Genomic DNA, 22,267 nt, shown 5'->3' with positions numbered 1-22,267 from the left:
TCTTCCAGCTCTGAACACCCCAACTAGAATGTACTCCAGGCTGGCAGAGACATGGTCTGTGTTGTTCACCACTGTAACCCTAGCACAGTGCCTGACACAAAATAGGAAATCAAGACATAATTGATCAATAAATGAATGAACACAGCACAAAATGTCTAGATGCTATATCCTCTGGGTGGGGGGATGGTATAGTATCACCATTAAGGGTTCAACCAACCTCGCTCTATCATCCACTGACTTTAGGATAACTTTAAAGAAGTTGTTTAACCCCTCTGGGGCTCTGTTATTCACCTCTAAAATGAAGATAACAACACAATCTACTTCATAGGATTTCTGCAAAAATTAAATAAGATGATGTACATCAAGCACTTAGCACAGTGGAGGCCCAGAGTAACTTGCAGTAACTGCTAGAGGCATGCTGACTGACATCATTGCTGGTTTTCCCCAAGCCAGAGTCATCACCATCAGCTGGAAATTTTTTTTTTAATTAATTAATTAAGTATTATTATTTCTTTTTTTGAGATGGAGTCTCACTCTATCGCCCAGGCTGGAGTGCAGTGACATGATCTTGCCTCACTGCAAACTCTGCCTCCTGGGTTCACACCATTCTCCTGCCTCAGCCTCCCGAGCAGCTGGGACTATAGGCGCCCACCACCTTGCCCGGCTAATTTTTTGTATTTTTAATAGTACGGGGTTAGCCAGGATGGTCTTAATCTCCTGACCTCATGATCCACCCACTTCGGCCTCCCAAAGTGCTGGGATTACAGGTATGAGCCACCATGCCCAGCCTGGAAATTTCATTATCCCAAGTAAAAGCTCTCCTTAGGGAGGCTGGGTGCGGTGGCTCATGCCTGCAATCCTAGCACTTTGGGAGGCTGAGGTGGGCAGATCAAGAGGTCAGGAGTTCGAGACCAGCCTGACCAACACGGTGAAACTCTGTCTCCACTAAAAATACAAAAATTAGCTGGGTGTGGTGGCGCGTGCCTGTAGTCCCAGCTACTTGGGAGGCTGATGTGGGAGGATTGCTTGAGTTATGATGGTGCCACTGCACTCCAGCCTAGGCAATAGAGGAAGACCATGTCTCCAAAAAAAAAAAAAAAAGAGAGAGAGAGAAAAATAGGGATAATTGAACAACGAGGATCCTTATTCAATACTTACTACTCCCTCCCTCAAAAGGATATATCTTTTGAATTAAAAAAGAAACCTAGGCCACTACGGTGGCTCATGCCTGTAATCCCAGAACTTTGGGAGGCCAGAGGTGGGAGGATCACCTGAGGTCAGGAGTTTGAGACTAGGCTGGCCACCATGGTGAAACTCTGTCTCTACTAAAAATACAAAAAATTGGCCAGGCGCAGTGGCTCACAGCCTGTAATCCCAGCACTTTGGGAGGCCGAGGCAGGCAGATCACCTGAGGTCGGGAGTTCGAGACCAGCCTGACCAACATGGAGAAACCCCTTCTCTACTAAAAATACAAAACTAGCTGGGTATGGTGGTGCATGCTTGTAATCCCAGCTACTTGGGAGGCTGAGGCAGGAGAATCGCTTGAATCCAGGAGGCAAAGGTCACGGTGAGCCAAGATCACGCCATTGCACTCCAGCCTGGGCAACAAGAGCGAAACTCCATCTCAAAAAAAAAAAAAAAATGCAAAAAATTAGCCAGGCATGGTGGCATGTGCTTGTGATCCCAGCTACTCAGGAGGCTGAGGCAGGAGAATCGCTTGAACCGGGGAGGTGGAGGTTGCAGTGAGCCCAGATTGTGCCACTGCGCTCCAGCCTGGGTGACAGAGCGAGTCTCTGTAACAAAAAAAAAAAAAGGCCCCGGTGTGATTCCGTCCCACGCGGCTGTTCTCTGGAGCAGCATTCGTTTATCTCCGTCCGCCTTCTCTCCCACCTAAGTGTGTGCCGCCACCTGATGGAAGATTCGATGGACATGGAGATAAGCCCCCTGAGGTCCCAGAACTATCTTTTCAGTTGTGAACTAAAGGCCGACAAAGATTATCACTTTAAGGTGGATAATGATGAAAATGAGTACCAGTTATCTTTAAGAACGGTCAGTTTAGGGGCTGGTGCAAAGGATGAATTGCCCATTGTTGAAGCAGAGGCAATGAATTACGAAGGCAGTCCAATTAAAGTAACACTGGCAACTGAAAATGTCTGTACAGCCAACGGTTTCCCTTGGGGGCTTTGAAATAACACCACCAGTGGTCTTAAGGTTGAAGTGTGGTTCAGGGCCAGTGCATATTAGTGGACAGCACTTAGTAGCTGTGGAGGAAGATGCAGAGTCAGAAGATGAAGAGGAGGAGGATGTGAAACTCTTTTTTTTTTTTTTTGAGACGGAGTCTCGCTCTGTCGCCCAGGCTGGAGTGCAGTGGCCGGATCTCAGCTCACTGCAAGCTCCGCCTCCCGGGTTCCCGCCATTCTCCTGCCTCAGCCTCCCGAGTAGCTGGGACTACAGGCGCCCGCCACCTCGCCCGGCTAGTTTTTTGTATTTTTTAGTAGAGACGGGGTTTCACCATATTAGCCAGGATGGTCTCGATCTCCTGACCTCGTGATCCACCCGTCTCGGCCTCCCAAAGTGCTGGGATTACAGGCTTGAGCCACCGCGTCCGGCCCTGAAACTCTTAAGTATATCTGGAAAGCGGTCTGCCCCTGGAGGTGGTAGCAAGGTTCCACAGAAAAAAGTAAAACTTGCTGCTGATGAAGATGATGATGATGATGATGAAGATGATGATGACGAAGATGATGATGATGATGACTTTGATAATGAGGAAGCTGAAGAAAAAGCACCAGTGAAGAAATCTATACGAGATACTCCAGCCAAAAATGCACAAAAGTCAAATCAGAATGGAAAAGACTCAAAACCATCATCAACACTAAGATCAAAAGGACAAGAATCCTTCAAAAAACAGGAAAAAACTCCTAAAACACCAAAAGGACCTAGTTCTGTAGAAGACATTAAAGCAAAAATGCAAGCAAGTATAGAAAAAGGTGGTTCTCTTCCCAAAGTGGAAGCCAAGTTCATCAATTATGTGAAGAATTGCTTCTGGATGACTGACCAAGAGGCTATTCAAGATCTCTGGCAGTGGAGGAAGTCTCTTTAAGAAAATAGTTTAAACAATTTGTTAAAAATTTTCCGTCTTATTTCATTTCTGTAACAGTTGATATCTGGCTGTCCTTTTTATAATGCAGACTGAGAACTTTCTCTACCGTGTTTGATAAATGTTGTCCAGATTCCATTGCCAAGAATGTGTTGTCCAAAATGCCAGTTTAGTTTTTAAAGATGGAACTCCACCCTTTGCTTGGTTTTAAGTATGTATGGAATGTTATGATAGGACATAGTAGTATCGGTGGTCAGACATGGAAATGGTGGGGAGACAAAAATACACATGTGAAATAAAACTCAGTATTTTAATAAAGTGAAAGAAAGAAAAAGAAAGAAAGAAAGAAAGAAAGAAAGAAAGAAAGAGAGAGAGAGAGAAAGAAAGAAAGAGAGAGGAAGGAAGGAAGGAAGGAAGGAAGGAAGGAAGGAAGGAAGGAAGGAAGGAAGGAAGGAAGGAATCTATACGGCTGGGCAGGTGGCTCACACCTGTAATCCCAGCACTTTGGGAGGCCTAGGCGAGTAGATTGCTTGAGGCCAGGAGTTCGAGACCAGAATGGGCACCATGGCAAAACCCCATCTCTACTAACAATACAAAAAATTAGCTGGGCATGGTGGCACATGCTTGTTAGTCTCAGCTACTCAGGAGGCTGAGGTGGAAGGATGGCTTCAGCCAGGGAGGCAGAGGTGGCAGGGAGCTGAGATCACACCACTGCACTCCAGCCTGGGCAACAGTGTGAGACACCTTCTCAAAAGATTTTTATTTTATTTTATTTTATTTTATTTTACTTCATTATTTTATTTTATTTTATTTTATTTTTATTTTATTTTTGAGACAGAGTCTTGCTCTGTCGCCCAGGCTGGAGTGCAGTGGCATGATCTCGGCTCACTGCAACTTCCACCTCCCGGGTTTAAGCCTCCCACGTAGCTGGGATTACAGGCACCTATCGCCATGCCAGGCTAATTTTAGTAGAAACAGGATTTCACCATGTTGGCCAGGCTAGTCTCGAACTCCTAACTTCAGGTTATCCAGCCACCTCTGCCTCCCAAAGTGCTGGGATTATAGGCATGAGCCACTGTGTCTGGCCTAAAAGATCGTTTTCAGAGAAAAAAAAAGAAACCTATAATAAGATTGCATAAATATACACACACACACACACACACACACATATATATATATAATACATAAGAAAACATTCAATCTTCTTCAAAAGAATGATATGGCCCAGTGTGGTGGCTCACGTCTGTCATCCCAGCACTTTGGGAGGCTGAGGCATAAGGATCATGTGAGGCCAGGACTTTGAGGCCAGTCTGGGCAACATAGCAAGACCCCGTCTCTATTAAAAATTAAAAAATAGCTGGGCACTGTGGTTCATGCCTGAATCCCACTGATTTAATTTCTTAATTCATGAAACGAGTGGAGGGTTGGGGAGAAGCAAAGGGAAAGTAGGGAGAGAAAGAAAGGAAAAGGGGAAGAGGTAGGTAGGTTGTCTGTAAATATCACAGATCTAGGTAACAGTTAACTGAGACATAGGGAAAAAAAGTATAGAGCACCAAATGACCTACCAATTACAAACTAAACCCATGAGTCAGTAGGCCAGAATGGGGATGCAAAAAGAACCATGGAGCCAGGTACGGTGCCTCATGCTTGTAACCCCAGCAAGGGAGGCTGAGGCGGGTGGATCACCTGAGGTCAGGGGTTCGAGACCAGCCTGACCAATGTGATGAAACCCCATCTTTACTAAAAATAAAAAAATTAGCTGGATGTGGTGGTGTGTGCCTGTAGTCCCAGCTACTTGGGAGGCTGAGACAGGAGAATTGCTTGAACCCGGGAGGCGGAGGTTGCAGTGAGCTGAGATAGTGCCACTGCACTCCAGCCTGGCAACAGAGGGAGATTTCGTCTCAAAAAAAAAAAAAAGAGCAGTGGAATCCCCAAAAAGCCTTTACTCAGAGATAAACAAAAAAGAGAGCTTCATTCCAGGGAATGAATGCCTCTGCCATCCCTCCCTAGTCTCATTTAATCTGAGTTTTCACTTTAAATCATTTGTTCAGCGATACTACTGAAACTCACAAAGCACGCAATTGACAATTCAATAAGTATTTATGACTGCTGTAGAATGATACACATAAACTGTATTGAGCGTTTTGAAAGAAAAAGTTATGAGAGATGAGTTTAGCTATGTAGATAACATATTCATGAGACAGAAGGGATTGAGCTGGAAAGTAGAGGAACTTCTAGAATACTCTGAATGCTGGATTGCGCAGTATCACGCTGTCCCTTCACTTGAACCTGAGGGTCTGTGACTTCATGCCAGAACCAGGCTCTGGCAGTTCTTTCAAGTATTCTAACATCTAGAGTCAAATTTCCTAGGAAAGACAGCAATAACCTAGTCTCATTAAGAAGAAAATCAGGAAGGGACCAAAAATTCTAGAAGCTACCTGGAAGTCCAATTATCCTCCAGTGAAGTCACGCCAGAGATCAGCTACTTATGTATGTCTGGAAAACATCTTTGCCCCAAGAACTCCAACTATGACCAAGCTGACCATATAAACCAGTCAACAGAGCCTCTTCAATGCTAGCCAAAAGCCAGTGAAAAGAGGGGCAAAATAGGCCAGGTGCAGTGGCTCATGCCTGTAATCCCAGCACTTTGGGAGGCCAAGGTGGGTAGATCACCTGAGATCAGGACTCCAAGATCAGCCTGGCCAACATGGTGAAACCCCGTCTCTACCAAAAATGTAAAAATTAGCCAGGCATGGTGGCAGGTGCCTGTAATCCCAGCTACTTGGGAGGTTGAGGCAGGAGAATCACCTGAACCCAGGTTGCAGTGAGCCAAGATTGCACCATTGCACTCCAGCCTAGGCAACAAGAGCGAACCTCCGTCTCAAAAAAAAAAAAAGGGGAAAATGAACAAAACATTCTCCAGGGAAGCATCCAACCTTCCCCCCCTTCAAAAGCTCCTCCTGTGTCTCTTTCCACAGGTCTTTCCAACTCCTCTTGCCTGAAACTTCTTTACCCTTGTTTTTCTTCCCTTCTTCACAGTCTCCCCACATCTTTCCTCCGATTTCCCATCAAGCAAATGTGTTCAATACATTTAGCAGTTCTAACCTCACATAGAAATGATCTCATGAGAGAGCTCCTCCCAAAGCAGGGAAGACTCCCCGGAAAAGTCTGACCAGCCATCCGAAGTGCGTCTGCCCTATATAATCTCCCGGATAAACTCAAGGGTGGCGCGGCCAGTAGATGCACCCACAGGAAAACACTGAAGGTCAAATTAATAAGAAATATGTCTATTATGTTAATCCTGGCTCAAAAAGCCAAATGCCTGCTCGATTCCAGAAAAATCAATCACTTCAAGGAATTGACAGGCCAGGAAAAAAAAAAACAAAAACAGAATCATGCAAACTGGAGGTAACTTAAAGTAGTTAAAGACAGGTTCTCTAAAAAGCTGACTCACGGTGGTTTCAATGGCTTACATGGGTCAAATTTTAAACATCCTTGTACTAAAACAAAATAGCCTATCAAGTTAAATGCCAAGAGTCTGTTGTAACTGAATGATCCCCAGGCTGAAAAAGCTCACAAGACACTGAGCAGAAACTGAAGGCACATAATAGAGTTTCTTTCATCTTTCTTTTGGTCTGAGTCATCCTCAACCCTATGTTTCCCAGTAAATGCCATATAATGCCTTCCCCTCTACCACTATCACTAAACAAAAGGGGCTTCTACTTGAGTTTCTTTGCCTTAAAGGCAACAACGGAGGACGAGGCCCTGCTACTAACCCAACTATTGGTTATAATTTTGACAGCTCCTAAGATCTTTTTTTTATTGTTATATTTATATGACACCTAAGAAACCAATAATAGATATATTCATGTTCTGACCAGAACTTGCCAAAGGGCTAACCAGCCATTGCACCAAAATTAGTCCTTACATTATAATACTCTGGCCATTGGAAGAGAAAAATGGGAAAATTCAACAATTTGAAAGATGATGATCCCTCTGGCCACAATCTACTGACCAGAATGAAGTCCTGAAGGATTTCCTCCTGTTATGTTATCTACCGGCCAATCTCAGAGGAGCTGAAAAGAACAAGCCCCAGGAAGCTACCCTAAACCAGAAAGCCAAGAACAGGGCCAAGAAAGTGAACGGCAGACAAGCCTAAGATAGAAGTGGCATGGACATGTGGCAGACTAGCACAGCCAGTTTGTGGTAAAGAATTCCCATACAGGGCTGGGTGCAGTGGCTCATGCCTGTAATCCCAGCACTTTGGGAGGCCGAGGCAGGCAGATCACTTGAGGTCAGGAGTTCGACATCAGCCTGGCCAACATGACAAAGCCCCATCTCCACTAAAAATACAAAAATCAGCTGGGCATGGTGGTAAGAGCCTGTAGTCCCAGCTATTCAGGAGGCCGAGGCAGGAGAATTGCATGAATGCGAGAGGCGGAAGTTGCAGTGAGCCAAGAAGGTGCCACTGCACTCCAGCTGGGTGACAGAGTGAGACTCCATCTGAAAGAAGGAAGGAAGGAAGGGAGGGAGGGAGGGAGGGAGGGAGGGACAGGGGAAGGAAGGGGAAGGAAAGAGAAGGAAGGAAATGAAGGAAGGAAGGAAGAAAGAAAGGAAGGGAGACAGGAAATAGCAGAGGAAACCTCCGCCTCCTGGGTTCATGTGATTCTCCTGCCTCAGCCTCCTGAGTAGTTAGGACTACAGGTGCCTGCCACCACGCCTAGCTGACTTCTATATTTTTAGTAGACATGGGATTTTGCCATGTTAGCCAGGCTGGTCTCGAATTCCTGACCTCAAGTGATCCACCTGCCTCAGCCTCCCAAAGTGCTGGGATTACAGGCATAAGCCACCGTGCCCAGCCTGCTATTTTCCATTCCTGAACTCCACTAGAATAATGTATCTTTTAGTCAAGTCCCAGTATTCTGAGCTGCACTATTCTGGGACTGTAAACAAGTGAAGCCGCCAAGCTACAAGATGAGTCTTCTTAAAGAAGCAATCTCACCGGGCGCGGTGGCTCACGCCTGTAATCCCACCACTTTGGGAGGCCCGAGGCAGGTAGATCCCCTGAGGTCAGGAGTTTGAGACCAGCCTGGCCAACATGGTGAAACCCTGTCTCTACTAAAAATACAAAAATTAGCCAGGTGTGGTGGCAGTCACCTGTAATCCCAGCTACTCAGGAGGCTGAAGCAGGAGAATCGCTTGAACCCAGGAGGCAGAGGTTGCAGTGAGCCAAGATCGCGCCATTGCACTCCAGCCTAGGCAACAAGAGTGAAACTTTGTCTCCAAAAAAAAAAAAAAAGTGGTCCCAATGAGAGGATGTCCACCAATGACTTCGCTGAAGGGAAGGACGAAGAGTCTCATCTCTGGCTCCCATTTTAGAGAGGGTCGGCCCCAAGTGAACATTCCCTTAGCCTCTTACTGACTACTCCTGGGTCACTGAGCTTCTTTACCAACCTACACCTAGAGCATGAGAGGCCTCAGCTTCAAGAGTCTTTGGGCATAAAAAGGCCCTTGGCTCTCCTGATATTCCAGTCAGAAACAATCAGCATGCAGGTGGAACAGGTGGAGGCTCTTGTCAGTTTGCTGCTCTGTTCTCTCAGAAAGAGGACACTCACAGGTAAGTTTGGTAGAAATGAGACAGAGGAGAATGGGATGGTTGTACGGTGTCTTTTTAAAAACACAAGAATCGCCAGGTTCGGTGGCTCATGCCTGTAATTCCAGCACTTTGGAGGCCAAGGCGGGCGGATCACCTGAGGTCAAGATTTCAAGGCCGGGTGCGGTGGCTCACGCCTGTAATCCCAGCACTTTGGGAGGCCGAGGCGGGCGGATCACAAGGTCAGGAGATCGAGACCACGGTGAAACCTCGTCTCTACTAAAAATACAAAAAATTAGCTGGGCGCGGTTGTGGGCGCCTGTAGTCCCAGCTACTCGGGAGGCTGAGGCAGGAGAATGGCGTAAACCCGGGAGGCGGAGCTTGCAGTGAGCTGAGATCCGGCCACTGCACTCCAGCCTGGGCGACAGAGCGAGACTCCGTCTCAAAAAAAAAAAAAAAAAAGATTTCAAGACAAGCCTGGCCCATACGGTGAAACCCCGTCTCTACTAAAAAAACAAAAATTAGCCAGGTGTGGTGGCGGGCGCCTGTGGTCCCAGCTACTCGGGAGGCTGAGGCAGGAGAATCGCTTGAACCTGAGAGGTGGAGACTGCAGTGAGCTGAGATCGCGCCACTGTACTCCAGCCTGGCAACAGAGCGAGACTCTATCTCAAAAATAAATAAATAAAAAATAAAAACACAAGAACAAAGAAAAACAAATGCCTTTTACTGTTTCACCTTTCTTCTCCTAACAGGTTAACATTCTAATAAAATGCGATGTCTGACTCCCACACAAGACCCAAGAGATGGGAAAATTCTATCCTCTTCCTCCACTACGAACTCTAACTACCAGAAATCCTATTCTTCTGATCTTTAACTTATGTGCTAAGGTGTTGCCTCTGGCTTCAAGAGATTACAGATGGCTCGTCAGCATGAATCATTTATTTATTACGAGCTCTAAATAATGGATCTGGGCCGGGTGCGGTGGCTCACACCTGTAATCCCAGCACTTTGGGAGGCCAAGGCGGGTGGATCACGAGGTCAGGAGATGGAGACCATCCTAGCTAACACGGTGAAACCCCGTCTCTACTAAAAGGACAAAAAAGGGCATGCTCTAAGAGGCCTCTCATGCTCTAAGTGTAGGGCATGGTGGCGGGCGCCTGTAGTCCCAGCTACTCAGGAGGCTGAGGAAGGAGAACAGCCTGAACCTGGGACGGGGAGCTTGCAGTGAGCCAAGATCGTGCCACTGCACTCCAGCCTGGGCAACAGTGCAAGACTCCGTCTCAAAAATAAATAAATAAATAAATAAATAAAGGATCTGTAAGTCCTTTGGTTTTCCTAGCACAGTTCCACTGAGGCTAGAAAAATCAATGAATACGGCTGGACGCAGTGGCTCATGCCTGTAATCTCAGCACTTTGGGAGGCCAAGGCTGGTGGATCACCTGAGGTCAGGAGTTCAAGATCAGCCTGGCCAAAATGGTGAAACCCCGTCTCTACTAAAAATTAGCCGGGTGTGGTGGTGGGTACCTGTAATCCCAGTTACTCAGGAGGCTGAGGCAGGAGACTCACTTGAACCCAGGAGTCAGGGGTTGCAGTGAACCAAGATTGTGCCACTGCACTCCAGCCTGAGCAACAAGAGCAAAACTCCAGTCCCCAAAAAAGAAAAAAAAAAAAAAGATCAATAAATACAACTCAGAAAGTCTTACCATTTCATTAGAGAGGTTACAAAATATATCAAAACAGAATGCTGACTTCACCAGCTAAATTACTTGAGGAGCAGACAGAACTAAAAGAGGGAAGAAAAAGACGAGGTACAGTAATCCCAGCAGTTTGGGAGGCCGCAGGAGGATCATATGAGCCCAGGAGGTAGAAACCAGCCTGGGCAACAGAGTAAGGTCCTGTCTCAAAAGACAAAAGAAAAAGATGAAGGAAAAACTGATGTTTGGTTCAATTTCTTTTTTTTTTTTTTTTTTGAGACGGAGTCTCGCTCTGTTGCCCAGGCTGGAGTGCTGTGGCCGGATCTCAGCTCACTGCAAGCTCCGCCTCCTGGGTTCCCACCATTCTCCTGTCTCAGCCTCCCGAGTAGCTGGGACTACAGGCGCCCGCCACCTCGCCCGGCTAGTTTTTTGTATTTTTTAGTAGAGACGGGGTTTCACCGTGTTAGCCAGGGTGGTCTCGATCTCCTGACCTCGTGATCCACCCGTCTCGGCCTCCCAAAGTGCTGGGATTACAGGCTTGAGCCATGGTTCAATTTCTTTGTCCCTTATATATTTGCCACTTCACTAGTGTCCAGATGTCCTGTTAGACTAAACCTTCATCTGTCAGATCCCTCACTTTCTCAATCTCAGCACTACTGACCTTTTATACCACCAGATAAACTCCTTCTGTCGGGGGCTGCCCTACGTCCTGCCTGTGGTTTTAAGTAGCACCCTGGCCTCTATGCACTATTCAGTAGCATATTCCCCCCAAAGCTCTGTTGTGACAAACAAAGATGTCTCCAATCATTGCTAAATGTCCCTTGAGGGAACAAAATCGCTCCTGATTGACAACCACTGTGTCAGATAACACAAATGAGACTAATTTATCTGTCTTTTTTGTATCAATCAGGTTCTTAAAGACTTAGTTTTATCAATTTCACACAATAAAACCTGGTGTCTTAAATAAGCAAGTGTTATTTGTACAAACCAAATGCCTACAAGTCACCACTGAGTTCCCTTACTCCCTCCCTCCTCCATCCAACATATCGGCACTCCTGACTATTTTACCTACGAACTTTGTCCAAAACTCATCAGTCTCTCCATTTCCCCATCTCAGTAACATCAAATCTACACCACTTCTTTCTTCACCCTCTGCAACAGCCTCCCAAGCGGTCTCCCTGCCTTCCTTCCTGTCCCTCTACAGTCACTACCATCTAGTCTATACATCAGTCTCTTATCAGGTCACTACAGCTTCTATCGGGTCCTGTGACTTCTTAGCATAAAGCAGTCTGGTGTCTCCCATCACCCTTAAAATAAAATCCGCTTACTTCTACAGCCTGCATGGCCTCCTATGCTCTGGAATCTGCTTCCCTCTTCACCTCTTTCCTTACTATTCTCTGCCAGCTCACTCCAGCCACACTGGCATTCTTTCTAGCCTCAAACATGCCATCCGACCTTCATTTTCTTCCCATTCCCTCTATCTGGAGGTCTACATACCACATTAGCATTACCCATCAGGTCTCTGCTTAAAAATCACCTCTGCAAGCCAGGGGCAGTGGCTCATGCCTGTAATCCCAGCACTTTGGGAGGCTGAGGTGGGCAGATCACCTGAGGTCTGGAGTCCAAGACTAGCCTGGCCAACATGGCAAAACCCCTTCTCTACTAAAAATACAAAGATTAGTCAGGTGTGGTGGTGGGTGCCTGTAATCCCACCTACTCGGGAGGCTGAAGAAGAAAAATCACTTGAATCCGGGAGGCAGAGGTTGCAGTGAGATGAGATTGCACCACTGCACTCCAGCCTAGGTGACAGAGCAAGACTCCGTCTCAAAAAAAAAAAAAAGTCACCTCTACAATAAGACCTCCTCTGACCATCCTGCCAAAGAGGCTTCCAAATCACTCTCTCAGGTGTTTACATGTGTGAAATCTGCTTTCCCAACCTGAATGGTAAGCTTTATGAAGTAATGGACCATGTCTTATTAACCATGTATCCCCAGAACATAAGAAATGCCTGGCACAGCTGGGCGCAGTGGCTCATGACTGTAATCCCATCACTTTGGGAGGCCAAGGCAGGCAGATCATGAGGTCAAGAGTTCAAGACCAGTCTGACCAACATGGTGAAACCCCATCTCTTCTAAAAATACAAAAAAATTAGCCAGGCGTGGTGGCACGCACCTGTAATCCCAGCTACTCAGGAGGCTGAGGCAGAAGAACTGCTTGAACCCCGGAGGCGGAGGTTGCAGTGAGCCAAGATCGTGCCACTGCGCTCCAGCCTAGGTGATAGAGACTCCATCTCAAAAAAAAAAAAGTTCCTGGCACATAATATATGCGCAAAAATTGTGATGAATTAATGGATGTCTTTGGCCAGCAGGTCAAATGTGTCCATTTAGGAGCCACAGGTGACTTTCTACTTCTGAGACCAAAAGTCAGCCTCTCCTCAAATTTACCACTATAGTACACACTCACATGACAAGGTAATGATAAAATGTTCACCCTCAAAGGAAGCTTTTTGTGCTTTTACATTTTCTAAAAGAAACTGAATAGTACTCAAATCATACACAAAAATCTTAGGAGACTCTAGGCCATAGAATTTGAGGAGACCACACACAAGGGTTACAGCCTACAAGGTGCTAAAATAACCTCTATCTACGGGCCAGGCACAGTGGTGCCCACCTGTAGTCCCAGCTACTTGGGCAGCTGAAGTGGAAGGATTGCTTGAGCCCAGGAATTCAAGGCCAGCCCGGGCAACACCCCATCTAAAAAAATGGGGCAAGACCCCATCTAAAAAAAAAAAAATCCCTATGTACTAAATTGAAAAGGCTCAAAATGCTCAAAACCCACAAATGCCTAGAAACATGAGAAGAAAAACAAAATTGGAACCTAACTGATAGACTCTTTACTGCTATGAGGAAGATCATCAATAATATTTTGATAATGATAAATAATAATACATTTATGCAGAGCTATGGTTCATCAGATTCTCACAGCAGCCATAAAGAATTGGTGAGCTGGTGCTTTTGGCCACAATCAAGTTTAATTAGAAAGTTTAGGCCAGAGCGGGGCACGGTGGCTCACGCCTGTAATCTCAGCACTTTGGGAGGCCGAGGCAGGTGGATCACAAGGTCAGGAGTTCGAGACCAGCCTGACCAACATGGTGAAACCCTGCTTCTACTAAAAATACAAAAATTAGCCAGGCATGGTGGTGGTGCCTACAATCACAGCTACTTGGGAGGTTGACACAGGAGAATCACTTGAACCCAGGAGATGGAGGTTGCAGTGAGCCGAGATCGCACCACAGCACTGCAGCCTGGGCAACAGAGCAAGACTCTGTCTCAGAAAAAAAAAAAAAGAAAGAAAATTTATGTCAGGCGCAGTGGCTCACACCTGTAATCCTAGCACTCTGGGAGGCCAGGGCAGGCAGGTCATGAGGTCAAGAGATCAAGACCATCCTGGCCAACATGGTGAAACCCCGTCTCTACAAAAAATACAAAAATTTGCTGGACATGGTGGCACACACCTGTAATCCCAGCTACTTGGGAAGCTGAGGCAGAAGAATTGCTCGAACCCAGAAGGCGGAGGTTGCAGTGAGCCAAGATTGTGCCACCACACTCCAGCACCTGGGCAACACAGTGAGACTCCATCTCAAAAAAAAACAAAGGAAAGGAAAGGAAAGGATAAGTATACACGAAAAAATTCTAGAAAGGCATGCAGTTCACTGTTTTTTGTTTTGTTTGTTTTTTCAGACAGACTCTCGCACTGTCACCCGGACTGGAGTGCAATGGTGCAATCTCAGCCTCCCAAGTAGCTGGGATTACAGGAACACACCACCACACCAGGCTAATTTTCTGTATTTTTAGTAGAGACGGGGTTTCACTATGTTGGCTAGACTGGTCTCGAGCTCCTGACCTCGTGATCCGCCAGCCTCGGCCTCACAAGGTGTTGGGATTACAGGTGTGAGCCACCACGCCTGGCCACAGTTCATCGTTAATGATGACTACTTTAAGAAAAAAAGAAGCAGGAGCCAGGCATGGTGGCTCATGCCTGTAATCCCAGCACTTTGGGAGGCCAGGGTAGGAGAATCAATTGAGGTCAGGAGTTGGAGACCATCCTAGCCAATATGCAAAACCCGGTCCCTACTAAAAACACAAAAATTAGCAGGGTGTGGTGGTAGGTACCTGTAATCCCAGCTACTTGGGAGGCTGAGGCAGGAGAATCGCTTGAACCTGGGATGCAGAAGTTGCAGTGAGCTGACATCATGCCATTGCACTCCAGCCTGGGCAACAGAGTGAAACTCCATCTCAAAAAAAAAAAGAGAGAAAAAAAGAAAGGAAAGGAGGCTGGGCACAGCGGCTCACACCTGTAATCCATGCACTTTGGGAGCCCAAGTCAGGCTGGTCTCAAACTCCTGACCTCATGATCCACCTGCTTTGGCCTCCCAAAGTGCTGGAATTACAGGTGTGAGCCACCGCACTCAGTCTGTATTTTCAGCAGAGATGGGGTTTCACCATGTTGGTCAGGCTGGTCTCAAACTGCTGACCTTGTGATCCACCCGCCTCAGTCTCCCAAAGTACTGGGATTACAGGCGTGAGCCACCATGCCTAGCTAATTTTTTTTATTTTCAGTAGAAACGGTGTTTGATCATGTTGGTCCAGCTGCTCTCGAACTCCTGACCTCCGGTGATCCACCTGCCTGGGCCTCCCAAAGTGCTGGGATTACAGGCATGAGCCACCATGCCTGGCCTTGATATCCATTTTTTAAAAACTGAAGTTGGCTGGGCATGGTAGCTCACTCCTGTAATCCCAGCACCTTGGGAGGCTGATGCAGGTGGATAATTTGAGGTCAGGAGTTCGAGACTAGCCTGGCCAACATAGAGAAACCCCGTCTCTACTAAAACAAACACAAAAATTAGCCAGGCAAGTGGTGCATGCCTGTAGTTCCAGCTACTCAGGAGGCTGAGGCAGGAGAATCGCTTGAATCTGGGAGACGGAGGTTGCAGTGAGGCAAGATCATGCCACGGCACTCCAGCCTGGGGGACTAAGTGAGACTCTGTCTCCAAAAAAAAAAAAAAAACAACTGAAGTTTAGATGTGACAACACCAATCAGTAAGTATTTATGCACTGACAATGTGTTTACCATTGTACATGGTATAGGCCATGAAACATGGTCCTGCTCTCCAGAAGTTCACAATCTAGCTTAATTTATAACCTAGATTTATGTCAATCATCTAATTGTTTTGAACATTCACTATTCGAAAACTGAACTAGATATTTTAAGTATTTCTCCATTTATGACTCTATGAGAACAAATCACCTAAAATCAATGAATTCTACGTCTAAACCATCAGTCCCAAGAATGCTGCTTGCAACTAACAAACTGTTATATCCTGGGAAGTGGTTAATGTTTATGAAGGAAGGAAATGTGGGAAGAATCTTTACAAACAATCCAATTATATACATACTACATACAAGAAATAAAGATGAAGGACCAATATCATCTCTGGGTAGTTAGATTTATCTTCTTCATTACACTTCTTTAAATGCTCTTAATTCTCAACTAAGGAACACATATCAATGCTACAAAAAAGAAAAAAAAATACACATCCTCCTCCCCAAAAAAACCTTCTTTTTAAAGGTGCCAATGCAATCCATGAGGGTTACTAGTTCATCCCAAAGCTTCCCTTCATTTGACAAAAGTGGCAACAACCAAACTATGACTTTCCAAAAGCTGACATTACAGAGAACTGATAGCAAAACCACCAAGAACCATCCAAAATCCAAGTGTTCCATTTATAAAAGATTTAGTCCACAATGTCGCCCAATTAGAGCATAATCCATAATGAAGACATTATTGCTAACAAGGGACGCGGAATGGGATCTGGGTCACTCTTCCATAACTATTTGTTCCTCTCAAACCAATAAAGAAAAGTCTGTGTTAGCAAAGTATTTAGCTGACAATGGAAGTACATAGGAATCATGATGTAATTCATTTCCATCAATTTATCCAAGGAGGAAAAAAGTACAGAAGAAAAATATTAGGTGGGTAATTAGGGAGCCTCTCAAATGGTAACTTACATAGGTACTCCCCTCCAAACTGGAAACTGAAGGAGTCATCACCATCAAAAGTACTGAGTCAGTGAACCACAGATACTCCACAGTGATACTGAGGACAACAAACTGGTACTGGATACCATGTGCCAGACTGTGATAAAAATCATTTAAGCTGTGCGTCAGTTTCACTTCTACTTTACAGGATTGTTGATAGAACTCAAAAAGATTAGGAATGGAAAGGATTTTTATCACTTACCCTTGGCTATGCAGTGATTGGTAAACAAGGATGTGAATTCGAGCAAACTTCACTTGAAAGCCCACTCAAAAGAAAAGTATAGACACTACACTACCTTCATTCCAAAGTATAAACATTATACTACCCCTTCCCCAATCTCGCCTAGCTGTCACAACACTACCATCTCCCCAACTCAGACTCAAGCCAAATATCCCCTAGTCATTCTGTACTCCCAGATGCCCTCACTGGCTTTTACTGATCAGAAACCTATACAAGAAAATATGAAGAGACCAGCCGATCATTCCTGTAATCCCAACACTTTGGGAGGCCAAGGCGGGTGGATCACTTGAGGTCAGGAGTTCGAGACCAACCTGGCCAACATGGTGAAACCCCATCTCTACTAAAAATTCAAAATTAGCCAGGCATGATGGCACGCGTCTGCAATCTTAGCTATTCGGGAGGCTGAGGCAGGAAAATAGCTTGAATCCAGGAGGCAGAGGTTGCAGTGAGGTGAGATTGCACCACTGCACTCCAGCCTGTGTGACAGAGCAAGAGTCCACCTCAAAAAAAAATATATACACACACACACACACACGTATATATATATGTGTATATATATGTATATATATGTATGTATATGAAGAGACCATCTGGAAAGAATATTGTCCTTATTTAAAGCCACTTTTTAAAGACCTGCCTGTCTAAATCGAGATAGCAGGTTTATGCCTTATTACCTAGCACTCCCATGGAACCCAATGTTGAGTGTGTATTTCCCTGGAAAGATACAGTCCTGCATCACTATCATTTACTCACGGCTTGCCAGGGTGCTCTCATTCTGAAGTGTTTTAAATCAGTTTGTTCCAATAATGCTACAATTAATACTAACAACAGCTACCATATACACTGACCATTTACTACACAACAGGCTCTACAAACACTGTCTCATTTCAACCTCACAACTCAATGAAGTAGGCTGTCCCCCATTTTATAGATGAAAAAGCTAAGGCTCAGAGAAGTAAAGTAATTCGACCAGAGGTCATGCAGCTGGTAACTAAATCTGACTCCATGCAGCTAAAGCCTCCAGAGGTCTTGCCTTTTAATGATTAAAATGTGATCTCCTCTCGGACATTGGTTTCGGAGAGCTGCCTTCCGACAACAGATCTGCTCCACTACACATGAATCCCACGATACCCATGTGCTTACCTGAACTTCTTCATTTTCGTCTACTAGGAGGAAACTCACAACCTTCTCAGTCATCTTCTTCCTCTTGGTCTCCTCATCCATCTCTTCTGCCTCCAGTGACCCCTGGAGATTACTGACATTGTACACAGTAACAGGGTGTCTCCTTTTGTTACCCCCAGAATGAGTCCTCTTCTGGCACTCCAGGCACAAGTTGATTTTGCAGGTCTGGCACCTCACTATTGCCCTCTGCCTCACACCTGGTAAATGCCCACTGAGACCCTTGCAGAGGTCACAGTAAGGGACATGGCCAGGTTTGAGTCTTATCCGCTCATGGTTTCTCAGGCGCTCCTGCCGGTGGAGCTCCTCCTCGCAGCGGAGACACTGCAGACTGCAGCACTCATCACACTCAAAGATAGCTTCATCCGTCCCGCTGCAGGCGTAACTTTCCTGGCACATCAGCCCCGGATTCAGGCCCTTCTCTGCTGGGGAAGTCTGGGCACTCATACTCACACTGGTAAGGAAACACACCCACCATATAACAGTCACTGAGCTTGCCCGGGGAGTGAAGACAAAGATTTGAGCCTGAAGACTGCACAAAACCTCCCCAGGGTTCTGAACACTTTAAAAAAGAACACCTTTCATGTCCTCCTGTTATAGCTCTGGACAAACAAAAGTTCAAATTTTTAATTTGCTGCCTCCAAGACTCTTGTATCAGCAGCAACGTTGATTTGGTTTAATGGTTTCATCCTCCATAAAGTGTAAGCAAAGAGGTGGTCAAAACTGACTTGGAAGGGTCTTTTATGGCTGAGAGAGGTCTGACGGATTCACGGCGGTGGGTTCACCAGTTGGACATCAGCTGCAAAGTTTTGGTAACGAAAGAAACTGGCCAGGAGCTTTTCAATATAATTCGACCTGAAGTCAGTATTTCAGGGGATACCTAGAATAGGGGAAGGAAAAGGATTTCAATCATCTAAAAAACGGAAGTGCACCTTAAAAAAAAAAAAAAAAGATTGTGACTAAATTAAATACTAGCCCAAAACTGCTGAGACAAATCTCATTACTTTTTCTTTTTTCTTTTTTTCTGAGACAGAGTTTTGCTCTTGTTGCCCAGGCTGGAGTGCAATGGGACAGTCTCGGCTCACCGCAACCTCCGCCTCCCATGTTCAAGCGGTTCTCCTGCCTCAGCCTCCCAAGGAGTTGGGATTACAGGCGCCCACCACAGCGCCCAGCTAATTTTTGTATTTTTAGTAGAGACAGGGTTTCACCATGTTGGCCAGGCTGGTCTTGAACTCTTGACCTCAGGTGATCCGCCCGCCTTGGCCTCCCAAAGTGCTGGGATTACAGGCGTGAGCCACCACACCTGTTCAGAAATCTCATTTTTTATCTTAACACTTACACTGGCTTATTATATAACCAGGTGCAGTGGCTCATACCTGTAATTCCATCACTTTGGGAGGCCGAGGTGGGCAGATCACTTGAGGTCAGGAGTTCAAGACCACTCTGCCCAACATGGTGAAATCCCATCTCTACTAAAAATACAAACATTCACTGGGCATGGTGGCGGGCGCCTGTAATCCCAGCTACTAGGGAGGCTGAGGCAGGAGAATTGCTTGAACCCGAGAGGTAGAGGTTGCAGTGAGCCGAGATCTTGCCACTGCACTCCAGCCTGGAAGACAGAGTGAGACTCCCTCAAAAAAAAAAAATGATAATAAATATTTTCAAAATTATAGCTAAAGTTCCTCCTCTTGACAACAAACGCCACCTCTAGGCCCAAGGCATTTAAGAGACTTTGCTGCTCTATTTGCCAGACTGGAATTTTCTGTTCATTCAGTTATTAAATCCAGAATCTAAATCACTAAGTGAGTAGTCCTTGGAAGGACAGCCCTCTGCACCCCCACATGCATCCCACAATTGGGAGGAGTGGAGAGGCTTGTATAAAGCTAATGAAAATGTAATAATAAACTTTAGATCTATCAAATACCTGGGCCGACCCGGTTAGCCTTGTAACTGGATTGTTTCAACTCCAGTTAGACATATACTAAGGACTCTAAACTTAGAAACAATAGTAATAATTTCATGTTTAAAAACAATTTTTTTACTTTGTAATTCTTCTGTCCCTTCTTTCACTAACTGCCAAAAAAAAAAAAAAAAAAAGGAGCAACAGGAGACAATTCCTCTACTATAACCCATGGCAAAGCCAGGCCCGCAGTGAATCAAAACAAGTAATTTTTCTCTTTGTCACTTAAAAACTAACTTAAAAATAACTTCAAAATAGGAAAAAAGATAACTGGGCCAAGAAAGGGACTTTTGTCACTTTGACAATTATATTCCTAATTCCCCCTAGCCTTGACCCCCATTCCAAGGCCCCAACAAGGTGTAAAGCCTGCCTTTCTGATAGTCACTCCTCCCCTACAGTAATCAATCTATCAATCTTATTTTTAGATAAACAAGGAAGGCGAAGGGAGTGACTAGGGGATCTTATTTACACTCTAACCTCAGACATGCCCAGCCAACTCCCAAAACAGAAACAAAAATCAAACTTGTCACAATTGAGAAAAATATAAAATCAACCTTCAAAAGTACACCTTACCCCCGGCCATGTCAAGCAAACATTTTGCCCACTCGGGCCCCCACCTCGACACCCCTCCCCAGCCGGGGGTTCCTCACCCTTCCTTCCACCCGGACACCACCGCCACAACCCGAGGGGCAGGAGCGGAGCCTAAGAACAAAGAAGGTCCCCCAAAATCTCCCCCACGCCAGCAAAGCCCGGAGCCGAATCCATTGTTTATACCACCCCACCCCCACCCCCGCCGCACCCGCCCCTCCTTCCTCCCGAGGGCAGCCGGAGCCCCAGGACGATCACTCGCCCCGCGCTGGGCCGTGCCCTCCCCGCCCTGCCCTGCCCGCCGCGGCCCGGGGATCCCACCACGGAGCAGCTCGGCCGCAGCAAGGCGGCGTCGGGGGGCCGCAGGGCGCCGGTGGGGACAGAGGCTGTTCCTCAGGACACCGGCAGATCCATCCTCATCTCCATCTCCGCCACCCTCCTCCTTCGTTGCCTCCCGGGCTTCCTCCTCTCCTGTTGTCAGTTGGGATCAGCTGATCGGAGTGAACTTCTCCCAGCTTGGACTAACAGGAAGGCGTGAGCGGTGCAGCCCAGAAAGGGAGGAGCGAGAGAGGGAGGAGCCCAGCGCCAGCGAGGGCGGAGTGCGCACTGCCTCCTGGGAGATGTAGCTCCTCGCGGCGCACTTTCGCCCCACATCCCGGAAGGGAAGACTCTGAATGACTACAACTCCCAGTACTAAAGAGGCTGCTCTTGCGAGGAGGCGGTGGGGACCGGCTACGGAGGATTTCGGGACTTGGAGTTTTTTCATTGAGTGTGGTATCCGCAGGTTTCAGCACGTTCTTTTGGGTTGCAACTGGGAAAGGCATGGTGCTACGTTAGAGAACTGATGTAATAATGTCTAGTATAAGTGGGAAATGGCGAGTCAATTAATTTGAATTCAAGTAATCCTATTGCACACCATTCCCTCAGAAACGTGTGAGCACAGGCAGTCTCCACTTTCCCAATTTCGCTTCTCAAAAACTAAGGAAAAGACCAGAAAGAAGTGATAAGAGGATATAGGTACTCTTGGGAAGTTTTTGTTGGTTTTTCCCCCCTTGGCAAAGGACAAAATTACAACGAATTTAGTTTTAAGATCTCAATTGGCTTTATCGCGACTCTAGGATCAGGCAACACTTCATTCCAGAAAGTGGAGTGAATGTTCTGATGAGCAGGAGAGGTTGGCTTTGTAGACAGAGAAAAGCTTGAAGAAGCAAAAGCAAAGAACAAAGAGCATATTGGTTTCTTTCTTTCTCTTTCTTGTCATCCTTTTCTTTCCTCTTTCTTCTCTCCTTTTTCAGTCTTCTCATGGGACCTTGACATATTGGTCATTTCTAAGCTACTTTCCTTGGAAGGTGGGGACAGAGAGACAGAACAATAGAAAAATAACTGATTAGTTGACATCAGCTTACTTCAGGCTACTTCTTTTGTGTAAGGATTACAACAAAGGGAGCTTCATTATCATGCAACATTAACACAAGCCTGTTTGGGAAATTGGCTGTCCTTATCCCTCTTTCCTGATTTCTCTGAAGGTCAGATAACAACTTAGTTTGAGTTTGGTAACAGCTTAGTTTGGATTTGGTGAGGTGAAACTTTAGCATGGGTGATTCCATTTTTATTTTAGCCAGGTCTCTTGGGGCCTGGTGCAGGAGTTTAGTCCAAAACAAAGGCCTCCTATCATTTTTACTTAACACCCTTCAAGGGCATTCTCCAAATCAACCATGAATTTTTTTTCCTACCTAGTAGTTTTCTGATCTTTCCTTCTATAGTTTCAGAACATCTCAGGCTGGGCGCGGTGGCTCACGCCTGTAATCCCAGCACTT

The 22,267-nt window shown here is 46.0% G+C and overlaps 1 protein-coding gene and 1 pseudogene across 5 annotated transcripts in view; one reads left to right on the top strand and one right to left on the bottom strand.

The window, feature by feature from the left end:
- The window catches only part of ZFYVE1 (zinc finger FYVE-type containing 1), a 59,078-nt gene extending 38,025 nt beyond the window's left edge, over positions 1-21,053 (bottom strand). For 2 of the 4 annotated variants that reach the window (XM_003902009.3, XM_021941359.1), the window contains exons 1-2: positions 20,772-21,053; positions 17,867-18,782 (exon numbers count right to left, since the gene is read on the bottom strand). In XM_003902009.3, coding sequence (XP_003902058.1) covers positions 17,867-18,349 — 483 coding nt within the window. In that variant the 5' untranslated portion in view covers positions 18,350-18,782; positions 20,772-21,053. Of the gene's footprint in view, positions 1-6,099; positions 6,105-11,839; positions 11,847-17,866; positions 18,783-20,512; positions 20,589-20,771 lie in introns of those variants that run through there. The other 2 variants (XM_009211893.4, XM_031668011.1) reach the window with 2 other exon arrangements.
- On the top strand, positions 1,842-3,417 carry LOC110743806 (annotated as a pseudogene). The gene is made up of 2 exons (XR_002523425.2): positions 1,842-2,305; positions 2,597-3,417. The product of XR_002523425.2 is annotated as a nucleophosmin-like (transcript).
- Positions 21,054-22,267: the final 1,214 nt, after the last annotated feature.

Source organism: Papio anubis, chromosome 7 (assembly GCF_008728515.1).
Source record: "Papio anubis isolate 15944 chromosome 7, Panubis1.0, whole genome shotgun sequence".
NCBI lineage: Eukaryota > Metazoa > Chordata > Mammalia > Primates > Cercopithecidae > Papio > Papio anubis.
The sequence above is the reverse complement of the archived record's forward strand: the minus strand, read 5'-3'. Positions and strand labels throughout refer to the sequence as shown.